Source organism: Pseudonaja textilis, chromosome 8 (genome assembly GCF_049901715.1).
Source record: "Pseudonaja textilis isolate UNSWEBS1 chromosome 8, rPseTex1.2, whole genome shotgun sequence".
Classification (NCBI taxonomy): Eukaryota; Metazoa; Chordata; class Lepidosauria; order Squamata; family Elapidae; genus Pseudonaja; species Pseudonaja textilis.
The window spans coordinates 13,495,540-13,521,657 of NC_141997.1; the positions used below are offsets into that span (position 1 = coordinate 13,495,540).

General features: G+C 35.7%; 1 protein-coding gene across 5 annotated transcripts in view; it reads right to left on the bottom strand.

The window, feature by feature from the left end:
• STS (steroid sulfatase) overlaps positions 1 to 26,118 on the bottom strand; it is a 241,759-nt gene that overhangs the window by 176,009 nt on the left and 39,632 nt on the right. For 4 of the 5 annotated variants that reach the window (XM_087938374.1, XM_087938375.1, XM_026707342.2 and 1 more), the window contains exons 2-3: positions 9,578 to 9,757; positions 3,099 to 3,220 (exon numbers count right to left, since the gene is read on the bottom strand). In XM_087938374.1, the coding sequence (XP_087794500.1) occupies positions 3,099 to 3,220; positions 9,578 to 9,723 (268 nt within the window). In that variant the 5' untranslated portion in view covers positions 9,724 to 9,757. The remainder of the gene's footprint in view (positions 1 to 3,098; positions 3,221 to 9,577; positions 9,758 to 26,118) is intronic. The other variant, XM_087938373.1, reaches the window with a different exon arrangement.

Here is a 26,118-nt window from a genome sequence, read left to right on the forward strand (position 1 = left end):
CAGTTTGCAAGCCTACAAACTATTTCTTGGTAACATAGACAAATACGGGATAGACAGCATCACCACCAGATGGATTCATAAGTGGATGACAAACTGCACGCAACATTTAGTCCTCAATAGAACTACATTTACATGGAGAGAAGTATGAAGCAGGATATCCAAGGTTCTGTCTTAGGCCTACTACTCTTCAACATCCTCATCAATGATTTAGATGAGAGGATAAAAAGGGAACCCATCAAATTTGCAGACAACACCAAGCTGGCAGGAATAGCCAACAGCTCAGAAAATAGACTTACGATCCAAATGGATCTCGAAAGACTTGAACGTGGTGCCCTATCTTACAAAATTAAATTCAATGTGATAAAAGTAAGGTTTACATTTAGGTAAGAAAATGCACAGGTATAGAATAGGTGGTACCTGGTTCAATAGTAACTGCAAGAGGGATCTAGGAATCTTAGTGGACAACCACTTAAATATCAGCCAGTAGTATGCTGCAGCCACCAAAAAAGCCAACACAATCCTATGCTGCATTTACAGTGGGATAGAATCAAGTTCACATGATGCATTAATACTGCTTTATAATGCCTTGGTAAGACCACACTTGGAATATTGTATCCAATTTTGGTTGCAATGATATAAAAAGATGCTGAGAATCTAGAATAAGTGCACATAAAATGATTAGGAAACCTGAGGGTTGCAGCTGCAGGAATTGGGTATTCTAGTCTAAAGAAAATAAATCAGAAAATAAAATACAAGCTGAATAGTCAAGACCTTGTTGATGACACAAACGTTGTCAAGGACCTTGGAGTACTCATCTCAAATCCTGTAATCTGCAACTCTTACACTGCAAAAACATATGGACTACACAACAGGGCAAAACAATAGACAGAATCTACATAGATTTTTGTAAAGCCTTTGATTCAGTGGTGCAAGACAAACTACTCCTAAAACAAAAATCTTATGGTATCTCTGGACAACTACATAACTGGATAGAAGCATTCCTCTCAAACAGACAACAAATGGTCAAAATTGGGAGCATCCTATCAAATTCTGTACCTGTCAACAATGGTGTCCCCAAGGCAGTGTTCTAGGACCAACTCTTTTCATACTCTACATAAATGACCTCTGTGATCATATTAAGAGCAACTGCATTCTCTTCGCTGATGATGTAAAGCTGTTCAACACCACAGACAATACTGCTACCCTTCAAAAAGACCTTGACTATGTATCAGAATGGTCAAACAAATGGCAACTTCAAATTTCAACAAATAAATGCTCTGTCTTACATATTGGCAAAAAAAATCAGAAAATAAAATACAAGCTGAATAGTCAACAACTTGTTGATGATCCAAACTCTGTCAAGGACCTTGGAGTACTCATCTCAAATGACCTAAGTGCTAGAGCCCACTGTAACTACATAGCCAAAAAGGCATTAAGAGTTGTTAACCTAATCTTACGTAGCTTTTTCTCCAGTAATATCACTCTACTAATTAGAGCATACAAAACATTTGCCAGACCAATACTTGAATACAGCTCTTCAGTCTGGAACCTACATTACGTATCTGATATTAACACAGTTGAGAAAGTCCAGAAATATTTCACAAGAAGAGTTCTCCACTCCTTTACTCGTTGTAGAATACCTTATTCAACCAGACTTGAAATTTTAGACCTAGACAACCTAGAACTACGCCTTCGTTCAATCTAAGTATAGTATATAAAATTATATATTGCAATGTCCTACCTTTCAATGAATACTTCAGCTTCAACCAAAACAATACAAGAACACACAATAGATACAACCTCAAGGTTAATCGCACCAAACTTGATTGAAGGAAATACGACTTCAACAACAGAGTGGTCAATGCCTGGAATACTTTACCTGACTCTGTGGTTTCTTCCCCAAACCCAAAAACTTTAACCTTAGACTGTCCACTATTGACCTCACCCCTTTTCTAAGAGGTCTGTAAGGGGTGTGCATAAGTGCATCAATGTGCCTACCATCCCTGTCCTATTGTTTTTTTTCTTATTCATATCCATTTCATGTATTCATAACTATGTTTATACTTATACCTGTTTTCTAATAATCACTTGACTAAATAAATAAATAAATAAACAAACAAACAAATAAATAAATAAATAAATGGATAAGGGTGACATGATAACAGTGTTCTAACAATTGAGGGGCTGCCATAAAGAAAAAGGCAGAATAAGAAGCAATGGATGAAACTAATAAAGAGGATAACCAACTTAGAAATAAGGAGAAATTTTCTGACAGTTAGAACAATTAATCAGTGGAATGGCTTGGTGGGGTGTTCCATCACTGGAGGTTTTTAAAGAAAAGATTGGGCAGCCATTTGTCTGAAATGGTATAGGGTCCCCTGCTTGAACAGGGGTATGGACCAGAAAACCTCCAAGGTCTCTTCCAACTTTATTTCTAGTGGAAGTGCTACATGTACTATATATGTATATTATTCTCCCAAAGAGAAATATTCAGTCTTGTAATATCACCATATTAAAGGAAGTATTTAGTATTTATTTTTTAGTATTTATTTGGTTTGCCAATTGCTTACAAGATAATAGGTATAAGTAAAAACATAGTTATGAATACATGTATACATATAAGAAAAATAAAAGAAATAATAGGACAGGGAAGGTAGGCACGTTGGTGCACTTATGCACATCCGCTACAGACCTCTTAGGAAAGGGATGAGGTCAATAGTAAACAGTCTAAAGTTAAAGTTTTTGGGTTTGGGGAAGAAACCACAGAGTCAGGTAGAGTATTCCAAACACTGACCACTCTGTTGCTGAAGTCGCATTTTCTGCAGTCAAGTTTGGTGCGGTTAACCTTGAGTTTGTATCTATTGTGTGCTCTTGTATTGTTTCACACTAACACTCCTTTGGTTCCAAAACTTTCAGATGCAGAATAGATCACCTGTCTCATGTAATAATTACAGGAGCCAGCAATCTCACTAAATAAGTAATAAATATGACATACAATGTATTTTCTTTGAGGAGTCCACATTCACACAGAAACTGTAAATTAAAACAATACAATATTTTTCATATTTAAAAGTAAATATATAAAAAATTTTAGTTACCTGATCTGATAGGATATCGGCCTGTCAAGAAAGCTGCCCTACTTGGTGTACATAATGGGGAAGCTGCTATATGATGAGTTAGTTTTATGCCTCCATTAGCTAAACTGTCAATATTGGGAGTCCTGAAAGAAAAACATGTGCATTGACAGAACATAAAGTTTGAATTCAGGCAACTTAAAAACATCAGCATATTATTTTTTTTCTTTTTCTACCTCTGCTACTACCCTATCAAATACAAACTGAAGAGAAAAAACATGTACAGAGAGCTTAATAAGAGTTATTTCCTCTTTATTTATGTGAATAACATTAAACATCAAAGCAGTTTATTTATTTTAAAATAGTTAAGCACATTGATAACAAATGGATAATCTTTTCAGCCTTATTTATGAAAACATTCTTTTTTAATAAGTAAATAAAATAAAACATGGATGAAAAAACATGAAAATTCAACAACAATGTATAACAAATGAATAAAATAGTTATTTTTAAAAGAAAATAATAACAGTCTAGTTATTGGAACTTGCATGCTGCTGCATGATTTTTTTTTTTTTAAAGGGTCTTTTCTGGAGCACAATCACATGATCTTATCTTTACTGATCTGACATCCTTTAAAAAAAATTGTTCCTTTATATGCAAAACTTTATGCAACAAGAGAAAAAAACTCACCTGAACCAAATGCTAAATAAATATTGCAAATCAAAATGTGACAATATAATATCTCTTAAGGATAAATTCGTTCAAACTGATCATAGTCAAGGTAACTATATAACTTTGTAGCATTAATTTTTTTTATAAATTAATGTTTAAACAAATTATTCAAGATCAAACATATGTAGACTGAATAGGTTGCATTAGAATTAAGTATTACCTGGATGCATAGTCGAGGATAACAAAGGTTGTCTACGAGGATTTTAAACTTTGCCTAATATGGAAACCTTAGATACTGTATATTTTAATCATTTAATTAGCAAATTAAAATCCTGTGGATTTATGTTAAAAACATTGGTTTAATATAGGTGATTATAGATGTGTCTCTGCATTAGAAACATAAACTACTGAAGTAATACATATTTTTAAACATCTATTGGTCATATACTCATACAATGAATTTCCTAGCACTACTTTAATCTGTGATTAAATTCCGGAGAATTGGGAAGTTATATTATACATATATACCCTGTTTTCCCAAAAATAAGAACTATCCCAAAAAAATAAGCCCAGCTTGATTCAGCGTGCTCCTAATATAAGACGTACCCCCCCAAATAAGCCCTAGATAAGGTCATCATCAGTGGGGAGGCATGGCCAACACTGGAGGATGTGAGGGCATGGGGGCTGATGGTATCTGGCAGCCACCGCAGCTTTACCTCTCCAAGAGCAGGTGTAGGCAGAGGCGGGGGGGCGGGGACACCTCATCTGGATGTGCTGTGAAGTAGATGGAAAAATGAGAGTCAGTGGGATGGAGTGGGCAGACAACTGTGGAGGCTTGTCTTTGCATGGTGGCATTGGCAGCAGATGGAGGGAGAGGTGCAGGGGGAAGGTACTGTGAGGCTGCAGGAAAAGTGAGAGACATGAAGATAAGCCTCCCACAGCCACCCCACCGTCTCTTAGCTTGCCTGTTTTGTTGTGGCTGCAAGAAAGCAGAAGTGAGCTGGCAGCCCTGTGGGGTCCTGATGAATAGGGATGTCAGAGCCGCTGCTGCAAACTGAGGCAATTGTCAGGGCCCGGCTGGCCTGGCTGTAGGGCCCTGAGGTAAGCTGGTGCAGGGCATGTGGGGCAGCTCTATCCTCCCTTGCCATGTGGTGGCAGCACGGCGCACCATGCAATCTCCTACCCTGTTGCAGCCAGAAGCAGGCAGAAAAAGTGGGCCTCCAGTAAATGGGGGGGGAAAAATAAGATATTCCTCAAAAATGAACCCCAGTGCTTATTTGGAACCCCCCCAAAATATAAGACTGAGTGTTATTTTGGGGGAAACATGGGTAATACTGGGAAAATATGTCATAAACTAAGGAATATTGTATTTACACAATTATAATTAATGCCAGAAAGAGAGTCATACAATATACAAGTGGGATGTATGGATGGATGGACATATAATTCCAGGTTAGATTATATTGAGCTGTCTTTGAAAACTGGAAAAGTTCAATATGTTCAAAATACAGCATGAAGACTCTGTTATTTGAACTGTGAACTCATGAAATGTTTTGCCTGGGATCTTACTTTTAATGAATAGTGTTTCAAATCACACTTGTAAATATAGTGATTTTTAGTTGTGCGAGAATTCAATTCTTGTAATATTTTGACCATAATGAAAAGTAAATTATGAAATTTGAAATTTAGCACCATCTGAGAAAAAAAATTGAAAAGAGTTCTGAACCTCAGGTCCCAATACAAAGAGCACTCAAGTAGGGAATGTTTAAAGTATTGTGCCAAACATGATTATTAACTTTTGATTCTACATATAAGAAGCCAAATTTTGGTTTTTACATTTAAAAAAATCAGCAATCCATATTTTTTCACTTCTTAATTACCAAAACATATGTGCTATTCAGTACATACTTAGTATTTCTATACTACAGAAGATGTTTTAAGTTCCTCAGGTGCTTTTTCAAGAGGCAACTGGACTTTCTGGTTTTTCTTTGAATTCAAAGAAAAACCAGAAAGTCCAGTTGCCTCTTGAAAAAGCACCTTTGGGACAACCATGATCTGGATGACTGAGACTCTCTATAGACATTGAAGATGTCTTAAGGTACATAAGCCTCCCTAAGATTTAAAATATATCATATATGTTTAAAAGTTGTTTTAAAACTCTTGTTTTCATTCCTGGAGAATCAGTCCTTCTAATTACAGTTAGCCAGATTCACTATAATATTGTTTAACAGTTTCCTTCACACAATTTTGAGATTACAGCTATATCTATTTTCAACTAACACTGTAATGTATACTAGATTTTTCCTTTTATTTTTAAATTTATTTTAATTATATGAAGCCGCTTTATTTATGGATGAGGAACTGATTTCTGAGATATATTATAAATATAATTCTATTGCTTGAAAATGTCACCATAAGTCACACTGAAAAGATGATTTCTTTTTTCTTTCTTTGTTTGTTTTCTTCCTTCCTTCCTTTCTTTTTCTTTCTTTCTTTCTTTCTTTCTTTCTTTCTTTCTTTCTTTCTTTCTTTCTTTCTTTCTTTCTTTCTTTCTTTCTTTCTTTCTTTCTTCCTTCCTTCCTTCCTTCCTTCCTTCCTTCCTTCCTTCCTTTCTGTTAGAAATTCTGTTTATATATAGCAGTACAGAACAAAGTGTACAGACAGTTTGTCACCTAGACATGCATTGGAATATGTTATGGGCAAGCTTACAGATGAATATAAGTGTAAAACAGAAAGCATGGCCCCACAGAGTCTGCTTTAAAGATGAAAAACATAAATAAAACAGTTACATGAATCAAGACACATGTGAATGCTTTATGTGCAAGAAAAGGCTTTATTTAAAAGCAGATTGCAGAATCTGGAAACCTAGAATGTATAAACTACTGTTGGAAGTTAAAACCCACCCCTCTCTTAGAAAAATGAAATATTTTAGGATATACTAAAAAGGCAGAATATTTCCCCTAAAAGAGAAGTAGAAACTCAGAGAGGCAGAAACTGAGCAATGCCCCCCCACACCTTTGTTAATGAGCCATTAAGGCCCGAGCCAATCTATTCTACATAACAAAGATCTACCTCCTTCAGGCAGAGCCATAATAGAAATTGCCAAAAGCCCTTTCATTATAACATCACCCAGCAAGAGTCAACCGAGCCTGGGACTCAAAAGACAACCTACAGAGTTACCCCTGCATGGCCCCATGAGAGTCTGACAACCAATCAGAACACAAACTCAAATTCAAAGCCCAACAGAGCATAAAACCCAGGCATTCTCAGCAACTCTGCCCTTTTCTGCACAGGAACCTATCCTGTTCATCAATAAACCATCTTTCCTAGCAGTTCCATGTTTCCAGTGTCTTTTTCCCCACTTGGAACTGAACCCAGAAAGATATTTCTTCCAATACTACAAAAGGCCAAATATGTGAAAGAAAAAAACTGATTTTGTTTCAGATAATTGTTATGTTTTTCAATCCAAAAGTTGAACCTCATCTTTGCAAGAATGATTTATTGATTCAGGAGCTATGAGTCACATGACAAATGACAGAAATTTCTTTATTCACCTTGGCCAGAATAAAACAGAAAAAATCACTACAGCTAATGGGTAAATAATTGATTCAGAAGAAATAGGAGATGGTTTTCTTTACTGTCCTATTTTTCAGAGTGTCACCAGAAAGACACTTGTGAAAAATATAATGTATATCCCTGCTTTTGAAACTAATTGTTTGTCAGTAAAGAAAACAAGGCTATGTCCCCCACTTCAAAGGGGACAGTTGTGTTATCACAAAAGTGGATATTGCTTGCCAAAGCTAAAATTACAAATGAACTGTATCAGCTGAACTATCAGATGGTTAATACTGCCAAAGAGAAAAAACATTCAAACTGCATTTACATATGGCACAGACAACTTGGATATAGAAGTCCTGACATAATAAAGACATTAACTGAGAAAGACTATGCAAATGTATATAAATAATTAATTTTTATTCCATGTGATCAGTTAATGAAATGAATCAGCTGTACAAAACAAAAAATGACAAGCAAAGCCTTTGCAAAGCAGAGTAATAGCAGTGCTAAAAAAAAACCCCTCTGGACTTAATGCAACCAGATCTTTGAAGGCCAATGAAAACAGAAGAAATATTTTCTCACTTTTATAGGAGATTATTCCAGGTATACTACACTATACCTGTTACACAAGAAAAGTGAAGTACCAAAGAAACTTAAACAGTATTTAGGTCAAGGAAACATACTAAACAACAAATTTGGCAAAATTCCGAGTGCCTCACAGACAACTGAACTGAGTATACAGGTGAGAACACACAGATTCTCAGAAAGCATGGCATCGTATTTCAGATTACTGTACCATTCAGTCCAGAACAACATGGAGTTTCAGAAAGAATGAATATTACTCTATGATGGAGAGAAAGAACCATGCTGTTTGTGGGAAATATGCCAACTACATATGGGGGGATGCAATTATGACTGCATGCTATCTCAAAAATTGACTACCAGGAAAATCAACTGAGAAAACTCCATATGAACTGTGTAATGGAAAACCCCCAAATTTAAGGCATATAAAAATTTTGGAAGCAGTCTTTGTGCACATTCCAAAACAAAAGCGTATTAAATGGGGATGCTTGCGCAAAGGAAGGTGTACTGTGAATCTCAAAAGGGTACAGAATTCTACACCAAAACGCAAACAAGATAATCATCAGTAGAAATGTCATTGTTGATGAAACTTCAGTGTGTTCAAAATTTCATGAAGTAATATAAACGCTGCAAACTGAGGGAAATTCCACATCAGTGTCACATGAAGATAAGAAACAAAATGAAATGGAAATAGAAATTAACACAGACTACCCAAACGTTGTAAAAGAAGAAATCAGGCCATAAGAGATTTCAATCAGGAAAGCCACCAGAAGCAATAAAGGCATCCCAGCCAAATCTCTCTCCTATGTTGCTTGTGTAGCATTAAAACCCAGAGTTGGAAAGGAGAAGCCAAAAGAGGCTGCAGTTACCACCCTGGTCCCCTGGCCAAGCTGGAGCCAGAGCCAGAGCCTCAGCAGCTGCAGGGTCAGTCCATCAGAGAGTCAAGACTGAAGCTGTAGCAGCAGCTCCAGCTCTGTGGATAGCCAGGGCAGTAAGAAGAGGAAGAAGGACAAGAAGAAGCATAAGAAACAAATTTATAGAACTAATGTCCAAAATGGGACTAATATAAGGAGTAGTTGTTGAGTGGGGGTGTGGGAATACATTGTTGGAATGTATAATTTGCAACAACTATTCAGCCAGTAGATGGCAGTGTTTGTAAGTTTGCTAGGTATCATCTATGTACAGTATACACAATGTCTTTTTGTTCTGACTTTCTTGCTACTGTTAAACAGTTAAGCAGTAAAGGTCCATGGTGACTGTGCACTTTGTTCTGTAGGGCTATATAAACAGAATTTGTAACTCTTTCTTTCTTTCCCATTCCTTTCGCCTGAGAAATATTATAATGAATTGAATAGTTTCCTTTTACCATTTTTACCACAATGAATTTATTTCTAATACATTTAACATGTATTTGTAACGTATTTAATATATTTCACAAACCACATTTTAATAAATTGAGCTTGTAATAGATAGTTCTATTTTCTCTCAAATATTGAAATTTCAAAAAGCAATATCAACTACTCATTGGTTATGCTATTGTGATTTTCACTTTGTATAGTTATAAACAGCAATTTCACTGTGCAGTAGAGATATTTGTGGGCACTGGCATGCATCAAACAAAATAACTAGAGTGTTGTAGATTATCTATTTAAATAAATAACACAGATAAATCAGTAAGAATGATATAAAACCTTAGACTTGTATTTCCATAGCATCCCAAATCTCCAATGCCAAGGTCATCAACCATGAACAAGATGATGTTGGGCTTTGAAGGTCTCTCATCTATAGCACCGTTGGTTGGCCAGAGATAAAGTATCAGCTGGAAAAGGATGATCATTCTTCTGTGTTAAGGTGTAATTGCTTTGTGGCACCTGTTTCATAAAAAAAAGTTATTTTCTTGATGAATATAATCATTTTACTTAGAAAATACAGTGAGAACAAAGACAAAAGAAAATAATGATCTTTATGGATTTAGCATGTTATATATAGAGAGAAAACTAAGTGTTACTAAAAAATAAAAACATACCTTTCATCTAATTGTTTAGATTTAGATATGGTATATCACAGTTTCATTCTCAGATAAAGCACAGATACAAATAAACAAGTGAATTGCAGCTTAAAAGAGATCTGTATTAAGATACATGCCATCTGGTGTGAATATTTCCATCTGGTAAAGGTATTGAGAGAGGAAGGTAGGAAAATTGATATTTATAAATAATTTATTGACTAGCTCTAAAGACTCTAAACAGATGAGCCTGATTCCAGAATTTTCCATATCTAATATAAAGCACCATTGACTGGAAACATAAAGACTATATTTGATAACATTTCAGTACTTTAAGTTCTAATACAGAACAATCCTAGACTTGTTTAAACTCTTAAACTCTTAGCTCTGCCAAACATTATGAAGCTATTTCATTTTCTTCAATCCATTCTAAGTTTTGGAAGAAAGAATTATTGTTCAAAATGTGTTGAGTGCAGACAGTCCATTCTGTTCATTGAGGAATAACACTATACTACTGTGATGATGTGATTGATGCAGCCATATCATAAGAAAAAGGCATCAGGAACATGCTGCAAAATAGAAAAACCTCTTCAACAAGGCTAAGCCTCAAGAGGACGAGTTAATGATACTATAGAACATAGCGACTCCATAATGATACCATAGAACACAAAATGAAATTGCATTTTGAAAGGTGCTGTTATTGTCTACAGGTATTTATAAATGTGAATTTAGATCCTCAATGGTTCCTGTACCCTCTCAGAAAGATTTTCAGCATCAGCCATCAATAGAGAAATCAAGATAAACCACATTTCCAGTCCTTTCAGAAAGATAATAAAAAACTTTTTAAAAAATGTAAAAGACTGAAAAACATCCTCTCTGCATCCTCTCCACCTGTTTCATCTAGAGAACCAGGGATTAAACAATCAAACAAAAAAACCAAATCCCTAATCAAGGGACTATCAAGGAAAAAAACCACAACTCCATCAACAGTGGGAGGACAAACTGCTGCATATAAAGAGGAAGCAAACCCACAGTCCCTAGCACTAATGATGTTACCTAATTGGTCAATGAAAATATTTGTTCATTGCCACTTTATAAAGTTACCATCTTTATGTCCTAAAAATGGTTTTTAAATAGTTTTATTTTTCCATTCCCCTCAGATATTTAACAATACATTGACATTTCTTAAATCACACCTATTATTATTTTCTCACCTATTACTTTCCTGTCATCACTTGATCACTCTGGAAGAATATAACAGAGGTAGCCCAATTTGTTCCATTGAACAGGCTAATTTATTTTTAACCACAACTGATTGCGATAGTTGTCACATTTTGTCAGTTTCATTCAACCAAGTAGACAAACATTCTAGAAATACTCCCTCTGTAAATGGGGAGTATGCACATTTTTATTACTAACGTAATAATTAACATACTATTTTAAAAAATAAATAAAAAGGAATTATCACTATCAACAAAAACAAATATAAAATAACTACTCAGTCTAAATATTTCATGATCTGCATTTATCTACACTGTCCCTAAATCTATAAGTAAATGCTTGTAAAGCAGTAGTGAGATTCAATTTTTTTTTACTACCGGTTCTGTGGGTATGGCTTGGTGGATGTGATGTGGCTTGATGGGCATGGCAGGGGAAGGATATTGCAAAATCTCTATTCCCACCCCACTCCAGGGGAAGGATACTATAAAATCTCCATTCCCTCTCCACTCTGGGGGAAGGTTACTGCAAAATCCCATTTCCTCCCCACCCCACTAACCTGCTTTCCAGCTCCATTCTCCTGGGCAGGGCAACAAAAGAAGACCCAGCCAATCAGCTGGGACTCGGGAGGCAGAGAATAGGTGGTGGCTGGGCCAGTCAGAGGTGGTATTTGCTGGTTCTCCAAACTATTCAAAATTTCTGCTACCAGTTCACCAGAACTAGTTGGAACCTGCTCAATACCATTTCTGTTGTAAAGATTTGCAATAGTCTTTTAGAGTGATTTCCAGCTGTGCTATTTCTCCATTGAAAGAGGTTAAACAGTATACTTTTACCAGGTCACTTTCACTACCTGTTTTCTTGCTGTTGTAACTGCAAATGTGTTTTAGAAACAAAAAGAAAACTAAATACTTGAGGTTTGTGGCCTATTTCATTTGTATGGCACTATAATATGCTGTATAAAATAAATTAAGAAGGCACCATTGTCTACTTCAGCAGAGTATGCAAATATGTAGTTATATATACACAGGTATATATAGATCTGTGTGTGTATATTCTATATTTGTGTACAGTATGCATATATACTGCATATCTATGCATATATATGAAACATATATATAATGAGTTTTAGACTGATTTAAAATACTGTAGATTAATTCAGAACAAGCAATACCATTAAGAATGCTGTGACATTCTTAATCAGACATTTTAAAAAGCAGACATCTTTATAATGATAAAATATGTCAATTAATTAATTCAGTTTATTACAGTCGTAGATCAGAGACCAGAACAAATAAAAACACTCAGAGAATATCCAATTAAAAATTCTACAATAAAATAATACATAACACTTAAAATCTATGATAAAATCCAGTCTGTCTATGGTCTAACTATACTAAAATAACAATCCATACACTATGAGGCCCAGAGTCAGTTTAATACTAAAATGCAAAGGAATAAGTGCAAAGAACTTGCCACATTAAAATATCTATGGTGGATTAGACACATGTTTCCAATGAATCCCCAGTGCTGCTATGCAGAATGTGCTGTAGTTACAGACTCTTCTTCCTTAAGCAGCCACTGGAAATAAGCAGTGTTGAATGAATGACCAGGATATCTAGCAATTATTGGAAGGATATGTTTTTTTCTGAATCTCTCTGTAAAAGGAACATCGAAGGAGTATGTGACCCCCAGTCTCCACCTCTCCTGAGTCACAGGAACAGAGTCTTTCAGTCAATGGTATCTTTTTATACTTGCCATACCAGATGGCCGATGGAAGTGCATGGCACCATGTGAGCAAAAATGCTTTCCAATGATTTGCCGACTCCAACTGTTTAAGATAGCTTGCAGGAGTAACAATATATCTAATGATGTCTGGAAGCCAGAAACAACAGAGATTTTTCTAAGTCTGTTTGCCTTTCAATGTCCTCTACCCTTTTTCACAAGTTTTGTTTTGCTTGGTCGTAGTGTAGCTTAGTATTGAGGCTGGGGAGAAGCCTAGTTTGGCAAGGCTAGATTTGACAGTCTTGATCCATGCTGAGGAGAATTTATCTTGGAGGATTAATGGAGCAAGGCCTTGTGGAAAGAAGTTAAGCTTTAGCCAGAGATTTAAAGACGCTATACAGATTCTTGCTTCGACTTTTGTAAATCGTGTCTCCAGGCACAGAAGCATATTAGATACACAATGCAGCATCTGGAGAATTGCTCTAATAAATTTGGATTGAACTCTTTCCAATGGTGTGAAAAATGAAGCTGACGGTCCGAGCAAGGTCCTGTAAAAAAGCTGTGCTATCAACTTGACCAGAAAAAGCTTAATTGCGGCAGGAACATAGTATCCTACCTTTGTGCAGAAAAAATTAAGGATGGCGCTTGCTGATCTTTGGCTCAAGACAGCCACATATTCACCATGTACTTTCTTGAGCCAGTGGCTTGAATGACCACTGCTAGGTATTTGAAGTTGGTTACCTGCTCTATATTATGACCATTTAGATACCATGATTAGAGTTTTGGCCTTTTTGCAAATCTATAATTTTTTTTTTGTAATTTATGTCCAGTTTATTATAATTACAATACTGGACAAGAACTCGAAAGGCTCTTTTAAGACCTACCGGTGTCCTGGAGAGGATCACACTGTCATCTGCATAGAGCAGCAGAGCAATGCTTCAATCACCTAATTTTGGGGAGGTGGTAATTTGGTTTATTTAACTATTGTATCATGTCATTTATATAGAAGTTGAAAAGCAAGAGGGCCAAAATGCACCCATTTAACCCCCTTTTGAGTTTTAACTGACTTTGAGAGGGTTATTGCATATTACATATGCAATACACCCCACCTTGAGGGATGCTTTACTATATAAGACACATAACAGATGAAGAAACCTTCAATTGAAGCAGTTTCTCATAGCTTAGTCCTGGTCTTAGTAACTTGAGATCTATAAAGCCAGCGTATAATGATACATATTGATTTGATATGTATTTTTCAATTAAATGATGGAAAACAGAGCACTGATCTATGGTGCCTCTCCCCTCTCTAAACCCAGCTTGCTCTTCAGCGATCAAGTTCCCAAGATCCAGCCACTCCTTTAATTTATCTTGGAGATGTTTAGCATAGAGTTTGCTGATTATATTTAGCAGATGTATTGGTCTGTAATTGACAGACCAATTCTCAACAAAATTCTGGAAGATAACATTGGAAGTCAATTCAAGACATCTCCCAAAAGTAGTCAAATTTATCATACAGTATAACAAGGTGATGGACTGTCCCTGTTCTGTTCTGTGTAGGCTTGAACTCCCTTAGGCATATAATCACAAGGATTGGCTACATATACAAGTTCAAGACTGTAACCATGATCAGCCACCTTCTTTACAAGGATGGTATCAAGGTGCATGCTAAGAGTCAAGGGTCAATCAATCAGATGTCACAGTAATAAGCAAGCACTAGAACAGTAGTGGTGCAGATATATCTTACCCACCTAATTTGTTGCAACTGAGAAGGAAAGCAGAGAAACTTTTAAAATCTTTTTTTCTTTTTGCTGTTGTTGTTTTGTATTTTATTTTGTAATTAATGTATACAAACAATAATAAGTAACAATACAGTAGAGTCCTTAGTTATTAGATTCACAACAGAAACTTTTGTTTTCAACTCTAAGTAAAAACCAGCTCCAACTGTAGCCCATTGTGTTGAGCCAATCATTTGGGTCTTATTACATATTTATTATTATGGAAAATTTCTAGTTCTCTACTAAGTGACCTTATTTATTATTATCCATATATAACCTGCACTTGAATCAACTTTTTCATGGGTCACAAATGACATCTGGTCTTCAATCCATGGAGTAATTGGGGCCGTAAATTTATCATTCTAATATGGAAGGACAAGTCTCTTAGCAATAGAATGGCACAAAGACTCCATCTCCCTTATCTATGTAATATGTATGTAGTTTTTTTTTTTAAAAAGGATGTCCAGCAGTAATAAATCTTTCTCAAAGTCACAATAATACGTGTAATTTCTTTTTCCCAGAAGGTAACTTGAGGACATTGCAAAAATGTGTTTTAATGAAACCTCATCCTCATTGCATCTCCAACTATTTAATGATTTACTAGTGGGAATCTCAAACATGGAATTGAATCCACTCAGCTTAAAATATTATTTTGTTGACTATTCCATAGTCTAATATCAAAATGAAATTTTGATACAAGTATGTTGACAATTTATTCTTGTTTAAACATTCAGTCTTTAAAATGTACACACTGATTTGAGTTATTTTTGTCTCATAAGTTTCATTTCTAATAATTTAGGTGTCTCCTAATATGTTTAATGTTTAATTCTAACTTTCCTAGCTATCTTTTTATTGTTAAGGATAAAATATTTTCTTTTGTTCCATTAAAAATTATTATTTAGCGACAACTTTAGGACTAACAAGAACTGTAAAAGAATATTGCTTTGATTTTGTGCTCTCATCTCCATCTAGACATTAAAATTAATTCCATCTCTATTCAAATTTTCAGCAAAGCAACCAGAAAAAAGATGGAGAACATTGTTTTCCTTTTAATACGCATTCAATGTAGCTACACTTTCTAAGACATGAATCTCATGCAAAATCACTGATGGTTATTTATTTGCTACTAGAACAAGCAGAAGCACATACAGGTCCAGCAGTGGGAAAAAGATGGCTGACCATCTGTAAGCAAACCACGGTTTCATGTCGAGATGCCCACCAAGGTCCCTTCCAACTCTGTTCTGACTGACTTCTGATTGAATTTGTGATGCAGTTTGCGAGGCCAACATGTCTTTCGAAAAGGGTATCTAGGGCTAAGCAGATTTTTCCTTTCCAAATATTACAGATTATATTAATTCCCTTGGCTACACTGGTCAGTGTTAATTGGAGTTGAAATCTAAAACCTCTAGGGAGCACTATGTTATAATGTGTATAATTTTGAATGTTGTGCAGAAAAAGAAATGATGACATTGGAGGACCTCCATTCTGCATAAGTAGTGTGTGTTTGGAGAAAAACCATAACAATGCAGGAAAGTTTGCATTGGTTTGTTTATAAAAGTACTAAATTAATGTGGAAATGTGCAAGTTCAGACTGTGATATGAACGAACAAGCACTTTCTCTTAGTGTACTTGTCGTGGGTGTCCCTTTCATGCTGTGAATAAATCAGAGCCAACGTTAATGGAATGAAGCTGTCGTAGCTATTACTCCTACAGACATTCTGTGCTTCCCTAATGATGTGGAGAACCCACTAACAATAGGGTACCATCACATTATTTAATCTATTTGCCATCAATCTCCTGAGAAATCTATAATGTTGAGGAAGATGGGAGAAGAGAGAAGAGAAAGACTCACAGCAAGAAAAATGGATTCAATTAGAACAATGATGAGTGAACCATTGCAAGAAATGAAGGGCCAGGCCAAGATTGTCCTGAAGAAGATACATTTAACTGGTCAGTAAGAGTTGACACTAACATGATGGCACATAATCAATCAATAACTCAATCCATCCATCCATCCACCCAATCATCAGTCTCAAAAAAGGATGCAAGAAAAGCTTTCTCAATATTATTTTGCCATAGTGACATGTTCAGTGAGAATATTGGCTCTGATTAACTACATAAACAAATACAGTATACTTTAAGAAAGCTGTCTGGATCCAGTTCATCTTTCAAGTCTCTGCAGAAATTGTATAGACTCAAAATAGGTTTAAATCATAAATATTGAGAGTCCTATACTTGCTCTTCTCTCAGTTCAGCCTGAGGAAAGTCCAATTTCCTTCCCTGTCTATATCTGGCAGAAATTATTAAGTATGTATGTATGTATTAGAAACACCAATCAAGGAGAACACAGCAAACTCCAAGACCAATAAACACAGACCAAGACTCCCAACCAATCAGGATGAAGAAAAAAACCATTCTAACAAAGCATGAGGCTAGCACCAAATTTAAAACAGAAGCAGCTGTGAAAGTCTGACTCACAGACAAACACAATACAGAAGCCTGATGATGGCAGATGAGATTCTGCCAAAACGTTGCTACAACTTAAAAGCACAACTATAATGACGTGGGAAAATACCCGAACAAAGCTGAATACCGAACATATAAATATCTGCCAAAATTTAAGGAAATACATATATATATATATACATATATACATATATACATATATACATATATATATTATAGGCTTGTTGACCTAGTTATTGGCCCTGTCTCATTAATATTGTTCTTTGAAGTTTACATACTTTTGAAATAGTGCTGAGTGTGATCTTTGCAATGCTTATGTCAAGTTTATATGTATATTACCTAACAATATTTCTTACAGGAAATGTTTATTGGGCAAATGCTTCTTATAATTTACTAGTCTGAGGGACAGAAGATCAAGATATCAGTAACTCTATTTTGGGAAGACCCTTTGATCATTCATGAACTTCGTTTCTTGGCTAAATTCTTTTATTTTATTCATACCTTAGACATGATTATACAGTTTCTTGTTGAATCAAGTGGGATTAGTAAAAGAAGCAACAGTGTATTTGAATCATATAATACTCTGACATTATAAGCTAATTAGGCATTATTTCTGTTATTATTATTTCCTGTAAACGTTAATGTTTTAAGTATTGATTGTTACTATATAATAGTTATGCCAAAACAATAGTAATTATTTGTTAAAAAATTCTACAACAAGACAAGCCAGGATTGTTATATTTAGTTGCAAGATATTAATAGAAATATCTAACCTTTAATGTAATGAAAGATCTTTTATTAATAATTTTGATTTCTGAATACAAACTGATCAAGTCTTAGCTTATAATACAACAGATTTAACTGTGGCTGAAAATTAGAAAGCATGGCTAATTGATATGGCAGTACCAGGGATAAATAGAAGACAAGGAGAAGAACACAAAATATCACAATCTGAAAACAGAAATAGAAATAGAAAGCATTCATGGTTCAGTTTGAATGACTGACCACCAGAGGGACACTGCCCATGTGGGACCAATTGCTTTAGTAGCCAGCTCTCTGGCTCTCAAGAGTTTTGTCTCGGAGGACTGACTGAAAAAAGTCTGTCTCAAAATCCAATCCAAGCAGGATTTTGGTATGGAGGGTTTGTATGTAGTATGGGCTATTCGCAGCCAACTCCCAGAGAAAAGAGAATTCTCTCTTGCTGCTAGGAATTGTCTGCAAATGCCTCATGCTTTTTCAGCTAGCGTCCAAAAATGATGGGAATCCTCTTGTCAGGCAGCAAGTCACCTGCAACCTTCTCTGAAAGCATTCTTAGTGACTTTTGGTCATGGAACAAATAGTTGTTAAGGGAGAACTTGTAGGCTGATGCATTATGAAGTCCTAGTTCTTGGGAAACTCAATGCTTATGTAGGCCAACACCTACTAAAAAACTGGCCACTTTGATTTCACCCTTTAGTTTTTATAATACTAATATCAGTATATAACTCAACAGATATTCAGTATTAATGCAAATATAATTTCAAAAAAATAACATTCTGTCTAGTATTATCTTACAGTTTGCCAAATATACGTATTTGTATTCATAGTTCCCAGCTAATATTTTTGGCATGTCCTCCAAAGGGAGCAATTTAGTAGGCTATTTAGAAATTGTAACTCATCAACATCATTTATAAATATACCTAATCAGCATTTTTTTGACATTCTTCAAAATACTGGGAAGACTCTTACGTAGTGGGTACTGAAGGAGGACATTCTAATTATCTCAACTCTCCAGTTCTAGAAATCATTCTGTACATGTCTTATTTCTTGCCTCCAAAAAAAGCAGGAAGCATTTAATTATATCAAAGCCCTGAATGCTGAGATTTATAGGTAAAATTAAGATATACTGATGACCTACTGCACATCTTTTCAATTGTAGAGATCAATACATTAGGCACCTTGTATAGGTACCTATAGAGATCAATACATTTAGATCCTCCCATTCAATTGGTGTTCAGAATTCACTGCTTCAACATAACACAATCATTTTTAATCCAACAGGTACCTAATTTATAGGTCATCTGGAGAAAATCCTAGAAATGTTAATTTCAGCATGAATGACATCCTTTGTATAGACTGGAAACCATAGTCAAAAGTAGAGGGGACCAGCTGCACAGAAAAACAGAATAGCTTTAGCCAGTTTTTAAAAAGAGCTCTTCAGGTATAAGCCTCATTTCACCCTGCAAGCTGCCTGAGGCACAGATGCAGTATCTAAAGAACTGATCTTAAACCTTTAGCCTGAATGCCTTCTAGTGGCCTGAAGTCACAAAAGGATCTGAACTGAAGTTCGTAAACCATCTTCACTAAAAAGTGGCTGATTGTAATTATCACCTTCAAATCTTGGGGATTTAAAGCTGCCAGCTGCATTTCCCTAGGCTGTTTGAGAAAGAATATGGTATGTGTCTTTCTGCTATTAAAAAAATAGAGTACCATTCATATAAGTCTTAGGGCATTTGTAAAATTCATAACTTTCCTTTTTAAATAATTAATAACCATTTATTTTAAATGCTCTTCCAAGTCCAGCAAGAACCCTGGGGAAAAAGACTGCATCACCCAGATACAATAAGATATTAACAAAACTTTTATTGATCTTAGTAGGATGAAAAACAGAAGCATTTAAATGATTAGCCAGTATTAAATATAACAGTTATATAGTACAGACCCAGAATGCACTCCTATTTAACTCACTTTTGGATATTGACAGCATTTATTAAATATACCTGCAAGATGCATATAACTTCAGTGATGTATTTTCATAGAGTTCATATTAAAAATAGCAGGCAGCCAATTATAAAACCTCCAGCTTTTCCCATAGCTTATTGTCATGAATAGAGCTATGCACTGCCTTTAAAATCAATAAAAGGTACGTGCATTAAACTAAGAAACAGGTGGAACATATCTTTATTGGGCCTTGTAAGATCAAATACTGATCTATAAGGGAATGTCTCTTCTTAAAACTTGTATGTTCCTCTACTAGAATATGCTCCTCTCCTATTTCCCTATGTCTCTCCTATTTCCCTATGTATGCCTAGCATAGAATTTACTTATTATACTGAGTAGTAGTCTACTTAGCAGAGTCATTCTTCTTTTAGCACTTATATACTGCTTCACAATGCTTTACGCTCCTGTCTAAGCGGTTTACAGAATCAACATATTGCCCCCAATAATCTGGGTTCTCAAGATTTTACCAATCTTGGAAGGATGGAAGGCTGAATCAACCTTGAGCTGGTCAGGATCAAACTCTTGGAGTGAGCAATGACTTAGCCTGCCATACTGCATTCTAACTATTGCGCCATCACAGCTCTTTTGTGTTTTTAAAGATGGCAACAATGATTTTCTGCTCCCAGCCTCTAGGATTATTTATCAATAAAAGTATTCGGCCAAAATAAAATCCCATCATTCTAAAGTTCTTGTGATGGGATTAAATCATCCGCTCCCTTACTTTGGTGTGTGTGTGTGTGTGTGTGTGTGTGTGTGTGTGTGTGTGTCTGCTTCTGAGTCAGTGATGACTCCAGATAATGTCACAGAGACTGCCTGGGCAAGTTCCTGAAGTTTTCGTGGCAATGCTTTCCGAAATGGTTTGCCATTACCTTCTTCAAGGCTGAGAAACAGTGCTGACGCAAGGTCACCAGCTGGCCTTATGCCACATTTTCCTGAATTTTCTATTTTATTCAGAAGATTAAAATACAAAATAAAAAAATAATGTTCTTGTCCAGTTTTGTTTTGTCTCTGTTATTTTTTTCTTTTAGACCAGCTGACTTTATGCCTAAAGAGACACATGATCTCAAATTTTTAGCTTCCTTAAGCTGAATTGGCCCTTAAATTTTCAATATCTAATACTGATACTGGGGCTAATTTAATAGTTCTTTATTAAACAGCTAAAACAGGTTGTCCTGTGACTGTACCTGGAATTACTTTCTGCATATTTTCATAATTATAACAGGTATAAAAACAGTGATTTTAGAATATTTACTGTAGTATCCAAAAACAGACAGAATCTTAATTTCTTACTGCATGAATCAAATTTATTTCATAGTATCTTACTTCTTGTACTTGAGTGATTATTTATAATACTCCTTGGAAAACTCCTGTAATCACATGAGAATCTCATTAATTTTATGCATTTTATTACATGCAGTAAGTGCTTTTTAAGTTCTTAACACAAAATAAGTTGAATCATGGCTCTAACTTGTGCTGGGAAGTTATAGTAATCATTATTCATATCTCTTTTTGTAAATACTGCACTAGTATATCATAGTTGTCAAGGTTTAAACAATGGATTCTGTAGTATAAGCAGAGGTGCTATTCAGCAGGTTAGTGGAGTGGAGAGGGAATGGAGATTTTACAGTATCCTTCCCCTGCCACGCCCACCAAGCCATACCCCCAGGACTGGTAGTAAATTTTTTTGAATCCCACCATTGATTATACGGGAGGAACCTCTGAAGCTGTGTGCTCTTCTGTTCCATCTCTATTAAAACACCACTTATCATGGCAGATTCTTTTAATAAACAGAAGCCTGGCACTGATAATGCACTGAGTGGAAATTGGTCATTTATGAAGTGGAAATAATCTCAATAACTTCATAACAAAGTAGATCAAATAATGTTAGTAGGTGATTTCAACTAGATGCTCATTTAACCTCAATAAATTAAATATATTATTTGGACCAAGCAGAATATGCAGCTTGTCTGCATATTCTTTGACTGTTTGATGTGTTTCAGAGGCAGGAGAGCAGCTCTGAAATCTAGCATATAACGGGTCATCACCAATTTTTACACAAGTATTAAAATCACTAGTGTTCATTATAAATGAGCACATCTCCCATTCATAAAAAGGTCTCCAACTCAGTATGAACTGTGAAGACATTCCTATTGGCCGAATGTATAAATCACTCAGAGCATTTTATAGATGAAATAGAGTATCCACTATTGATATTGCTTATAGAGGTCTAATAAGCCTCACATTCAGAATAGTGGGATCAGACATGGTCCAGAGGTGGCATTCAGCAGGTTCTGACCAGTTCTGGAGAACCGGTAGTGAAAATTTTGAGTCATTTGGAGAACTGGCCAATACCACCTCTGACTGCCCCCCACCCATCTATTCTCTGCCTCCGGAGTCCCAGCTGATTGGCTGGGTCTTCTTTTGTTGCCCTGCACAGGAGAACAGAGTTAGAAAGCAGGTTAGTGGGGAGAAAAGGGAATGGGGTTTTGCAGTAACCTTCCCCCAGGAGTGGGGAGGAAATGGAGATTTTACAGTATCCTTCCCCTGGAGTGGGGTGGGAATCAGTGGTGGGATTTAATTCTTTTTTACTACCAGTACTGTGGGCATGGCTTGGTGGGCGTGGCAAGGGAAGGATACTGTAAAATCTCCAGTCAGAGGTGATATTTGCCGGTTCTCCAAACTATTCAAAATTTCTACTACTGGTTCTCCAGAACTGATGTCAGATCCGTGTATCTGTCATTTCTTCAGTGGAAGAAGAAAAGCAGGGGGGAGGCTGATAAAGAAATCCTTTCTTAATGTAACCTGAATATATTTAATCTTATATCAAATTTGTATAACCCACACAATACAATGGAGGGAGAAAAACCAAATGGCCAGAGCTATCACCTCTGAGAGGCATAACCAGGAAATGAGAAGATCATAAAAATTCCACAGTGGGATGTGTCTTGGAAATCTCTTGAATAGTTCGTTCTAAAAAGGGAGCGAGGGGGAAACTAAGTATGCCCTGGGAAACTGTGAAAAAGATCGTTCCTTAAAAAAAAAGGGGTGGGAGGAATTAACATAGTGGCTTTTGTTTCACTAAATACACATCGAGATAAGGGGAGGGGTTCTAAACTCCCTTATGTATCCCTGTATGCCTGAGAGACCTCAGACGCTGCTTTGAACTCCTACAGGAATTGTCTCATCTCAATAAAGGATTCCTTTTTGATATGTTTTGATACGTTTTCAGAAGTTCATTCTAGTTGAGTGAATGGGAAAAGTTCTGTAGCCTGACAACTGATCATAATCTGCTGAACACCATCTCTGGTGGTAATGGAGATTTTATCCTTCCTCTGCCATGCCCACCAAGCCACACCAAGACATGCCCACAGAACTGGTAGTAAAAAATTTGTATCCCACCACTGCCATAGTCACTCTTCATCTTCTGTCCTCTGTTTCAGCTTTAAGATTGAGCTTATAACCATACATTACTATCTCATTATTATTTTTTTTAATAAAATTTTTATTAGTTTTCAATAAACAAACATACACAAACAAAACACAAAACATAAAAATATAAAACTTCTTTTTGGAAAGCGGCTTAGTCCCGGGTTACATCTTTTTGTACAGACATAAATTCGAATTCATGCTCACTTTTATATATCATTTCATATCTTATTTACCATTCTACATTTTCTATATAGCTTCTCCCCTCTTTTCACTCTCTTAATTCTGTTTTATTTATTTCATCTCAATTTAAATCATTATGCTTATATCTTTTGTCTGTTCTGTTTCAGTTATCTATTATCTTTTCTCATTAACATAAAATTTCTCCTGTAATCACTGATTGAAGTATGACGCCTTTATATATTTCCCCTAAATTTAACACTTAAAATAATATATAATTTTCATTCGGATTCTGCTTAGTACATTCTAAAGCTACATACTATATTTTAAAATAAGAAAAAATAATAAGTTTATAATATAATTAAAACAATAATCCATAGCAATTAAACTCTATCGTTAAGTCTTAAACATTTTACACATTCCTTTTAATATTTTATCCCATTTTATAATCATATAATGTTCCAGTTTTCTAACATTATTTCAAATACAAATACAACAATACAGTCTTAGGTATTTTTCCAGAATCTCTTTTAAGTTATATTTTTACCCATTATCTCTAAATAAATCCTGTTTCTTTACATCTTGTTTTAAACCTTTGTAGCTTATCTTCCATTTTTCTTTTCCTTGCTTCTCCAATCTAGCCTTTTTACCCCCTTGTCTCTTGATCTCCACCCTCTTCTGTATTCCTCTTTTCTGTTGCTTTCTAACATTGTATCAATTTTTCACCTTATTTTTCCCTTTTTTGGTTGTTTTTTTAAATTCTCCATTCTCTTTCCCCCCTTTCCCTTTTCTTCCCCAGCTAGAGTTGCTTGTTCATTAAAGATGGCTTCTTCTTCATCCCAATCTTCTTGTTCTTGTAGTTTCTCATAAGTAGAAATCACCATTTCTAAGAAATGGAAAATAGAGCCAAAAGAGCCCTTCCCTTCTTGTTCCTTTTCTTTATACTTTTTGAATTCCATTTTCAGTTCATCGACAAGTAATGCCATTGTAGAAAATTTTTTAAACAACCCAAATGTTTTTAATCTTTCAAATAATGATTTCCAAAAGTCCCAAAATCACCAAGCAATCCAAATACACACAGACTGTTTCATTTAACACTTTCTTCTTTTTAGACTTTCTCTTCCTGGGGTTACAGTTCAGTTGCAAAGTTCCAATTAAAATGTATCTTTTAGAAGTCTTGTTACAATTTAGCTCTAGTCTTGTAAATTCCAAGCAGCCTCCTCCAGCAAAATCTTAATATTAATTCTTTTCCTCTCGCTTCCCACTTACAGCAAAAAAAAAATTTTTTTTCTCAATGTTCAGAAATCTTTATTGTCCCCTTGGCTTTAATTTTCCAGTTTAATTACCTGCTGGTGCCAAAGCAGGTTTTTCCAATTTCTCATTCATCTGCTGTCACCGTAAGGAAGGAGAGTGAGAAAAAAAACTTCCCCTTTTTACTTTCATTCACTGCTTTTTCCGAGTCTTCTTTGGGAGCGATGTATCTTTAGTGAAATTTAAATTCCAGGGTATTTAAATGTTACTTGTTATCCCGGTCAGCCAAAACTTTCACTTCTCAGCTTCCTCCTGCACATTCTTATCCGGATGAGAGCTTCTTTGTAGCAGCCATTGCTGATTGCCACTCCACCGCTTTTGGAAAGGGAGTTAAGCCAGATGAGGAGGGGGGTTACAATTCCCCTGGACTCCTGCCGGATCTCCCCTATCTTCAGTTACCTCTACGGGGTAAATATAGCGCCCAAACCGGCTGGATCGGGGCACTCCAAGCGGCGAGCGCAGAAGAAACCGCACACAATCGTGGATTCCTGCCGCCACCGAAGCCCTGCAAACCGGAAGTCCTCCACATTACTATCTCATTATTGAGTAAGGTTTCCTGGATCAATAATATATCACAGTACGATACAAAGTTGAGAAAGGAATCCTCCTTGCAGGTGTAATGCCATCCTGCAACATTCCAGCTCAAGAAGCAAATCTTGTATTCCTCTTTTCCTCCTCAGTTAGTGACTGTATTCTTGATACCTAGTTTCTTCATGCTGCATTTTGCAGGTGTGTAATTCAGATTCAAGGCTACTGTAGTATATTAATATACTATGATTCTGCTAACTCCATTAAATCATCTGAGGAAGAATTAAGGGTTAGCTGCTATTGTAATTCCTACCAGCCTTTCTTTAATGTATGTATGTATGTATTTATTTATTGAATTTATATTGCTGCCTTTTCGCCCATAGCGACTCAAAGCGGCTTACAGAAGGTAAAACCATATTAAAAGAACAATAAAAACTAACAAAAAGAATCAAATAAATTAAAGTACAATAGAACAAAATCTGAAAAAAAATCATCCCCCAACTCCAACCCCCTGCCCCAACAACAGCAGATCACACGAGCCATTTGATAATATTTTGTTCTGAAGTGAAAGCATTTTCTTTTTCTTCTGGTATACAACTTTTATCTCCCTCCAAAAGATTGTTACATTTCTAGGCCTATCCTCTTATGATAATGAACTAGAAGTTCTACTCCACAATACAGTACTATTGCGCGTAGCCCTAGTATGCCAAATAGGCAGCCAGACTAACTGTAAGGTTTTCTCTTTGTCATTTGCTTTTTATTTAAAAAGCAACTTACTTTCACCAGTTAGCCTCATCTGTAAAGCCTATAAGCACTCTTTCTCTTCTGAGAAAGTTTGTAT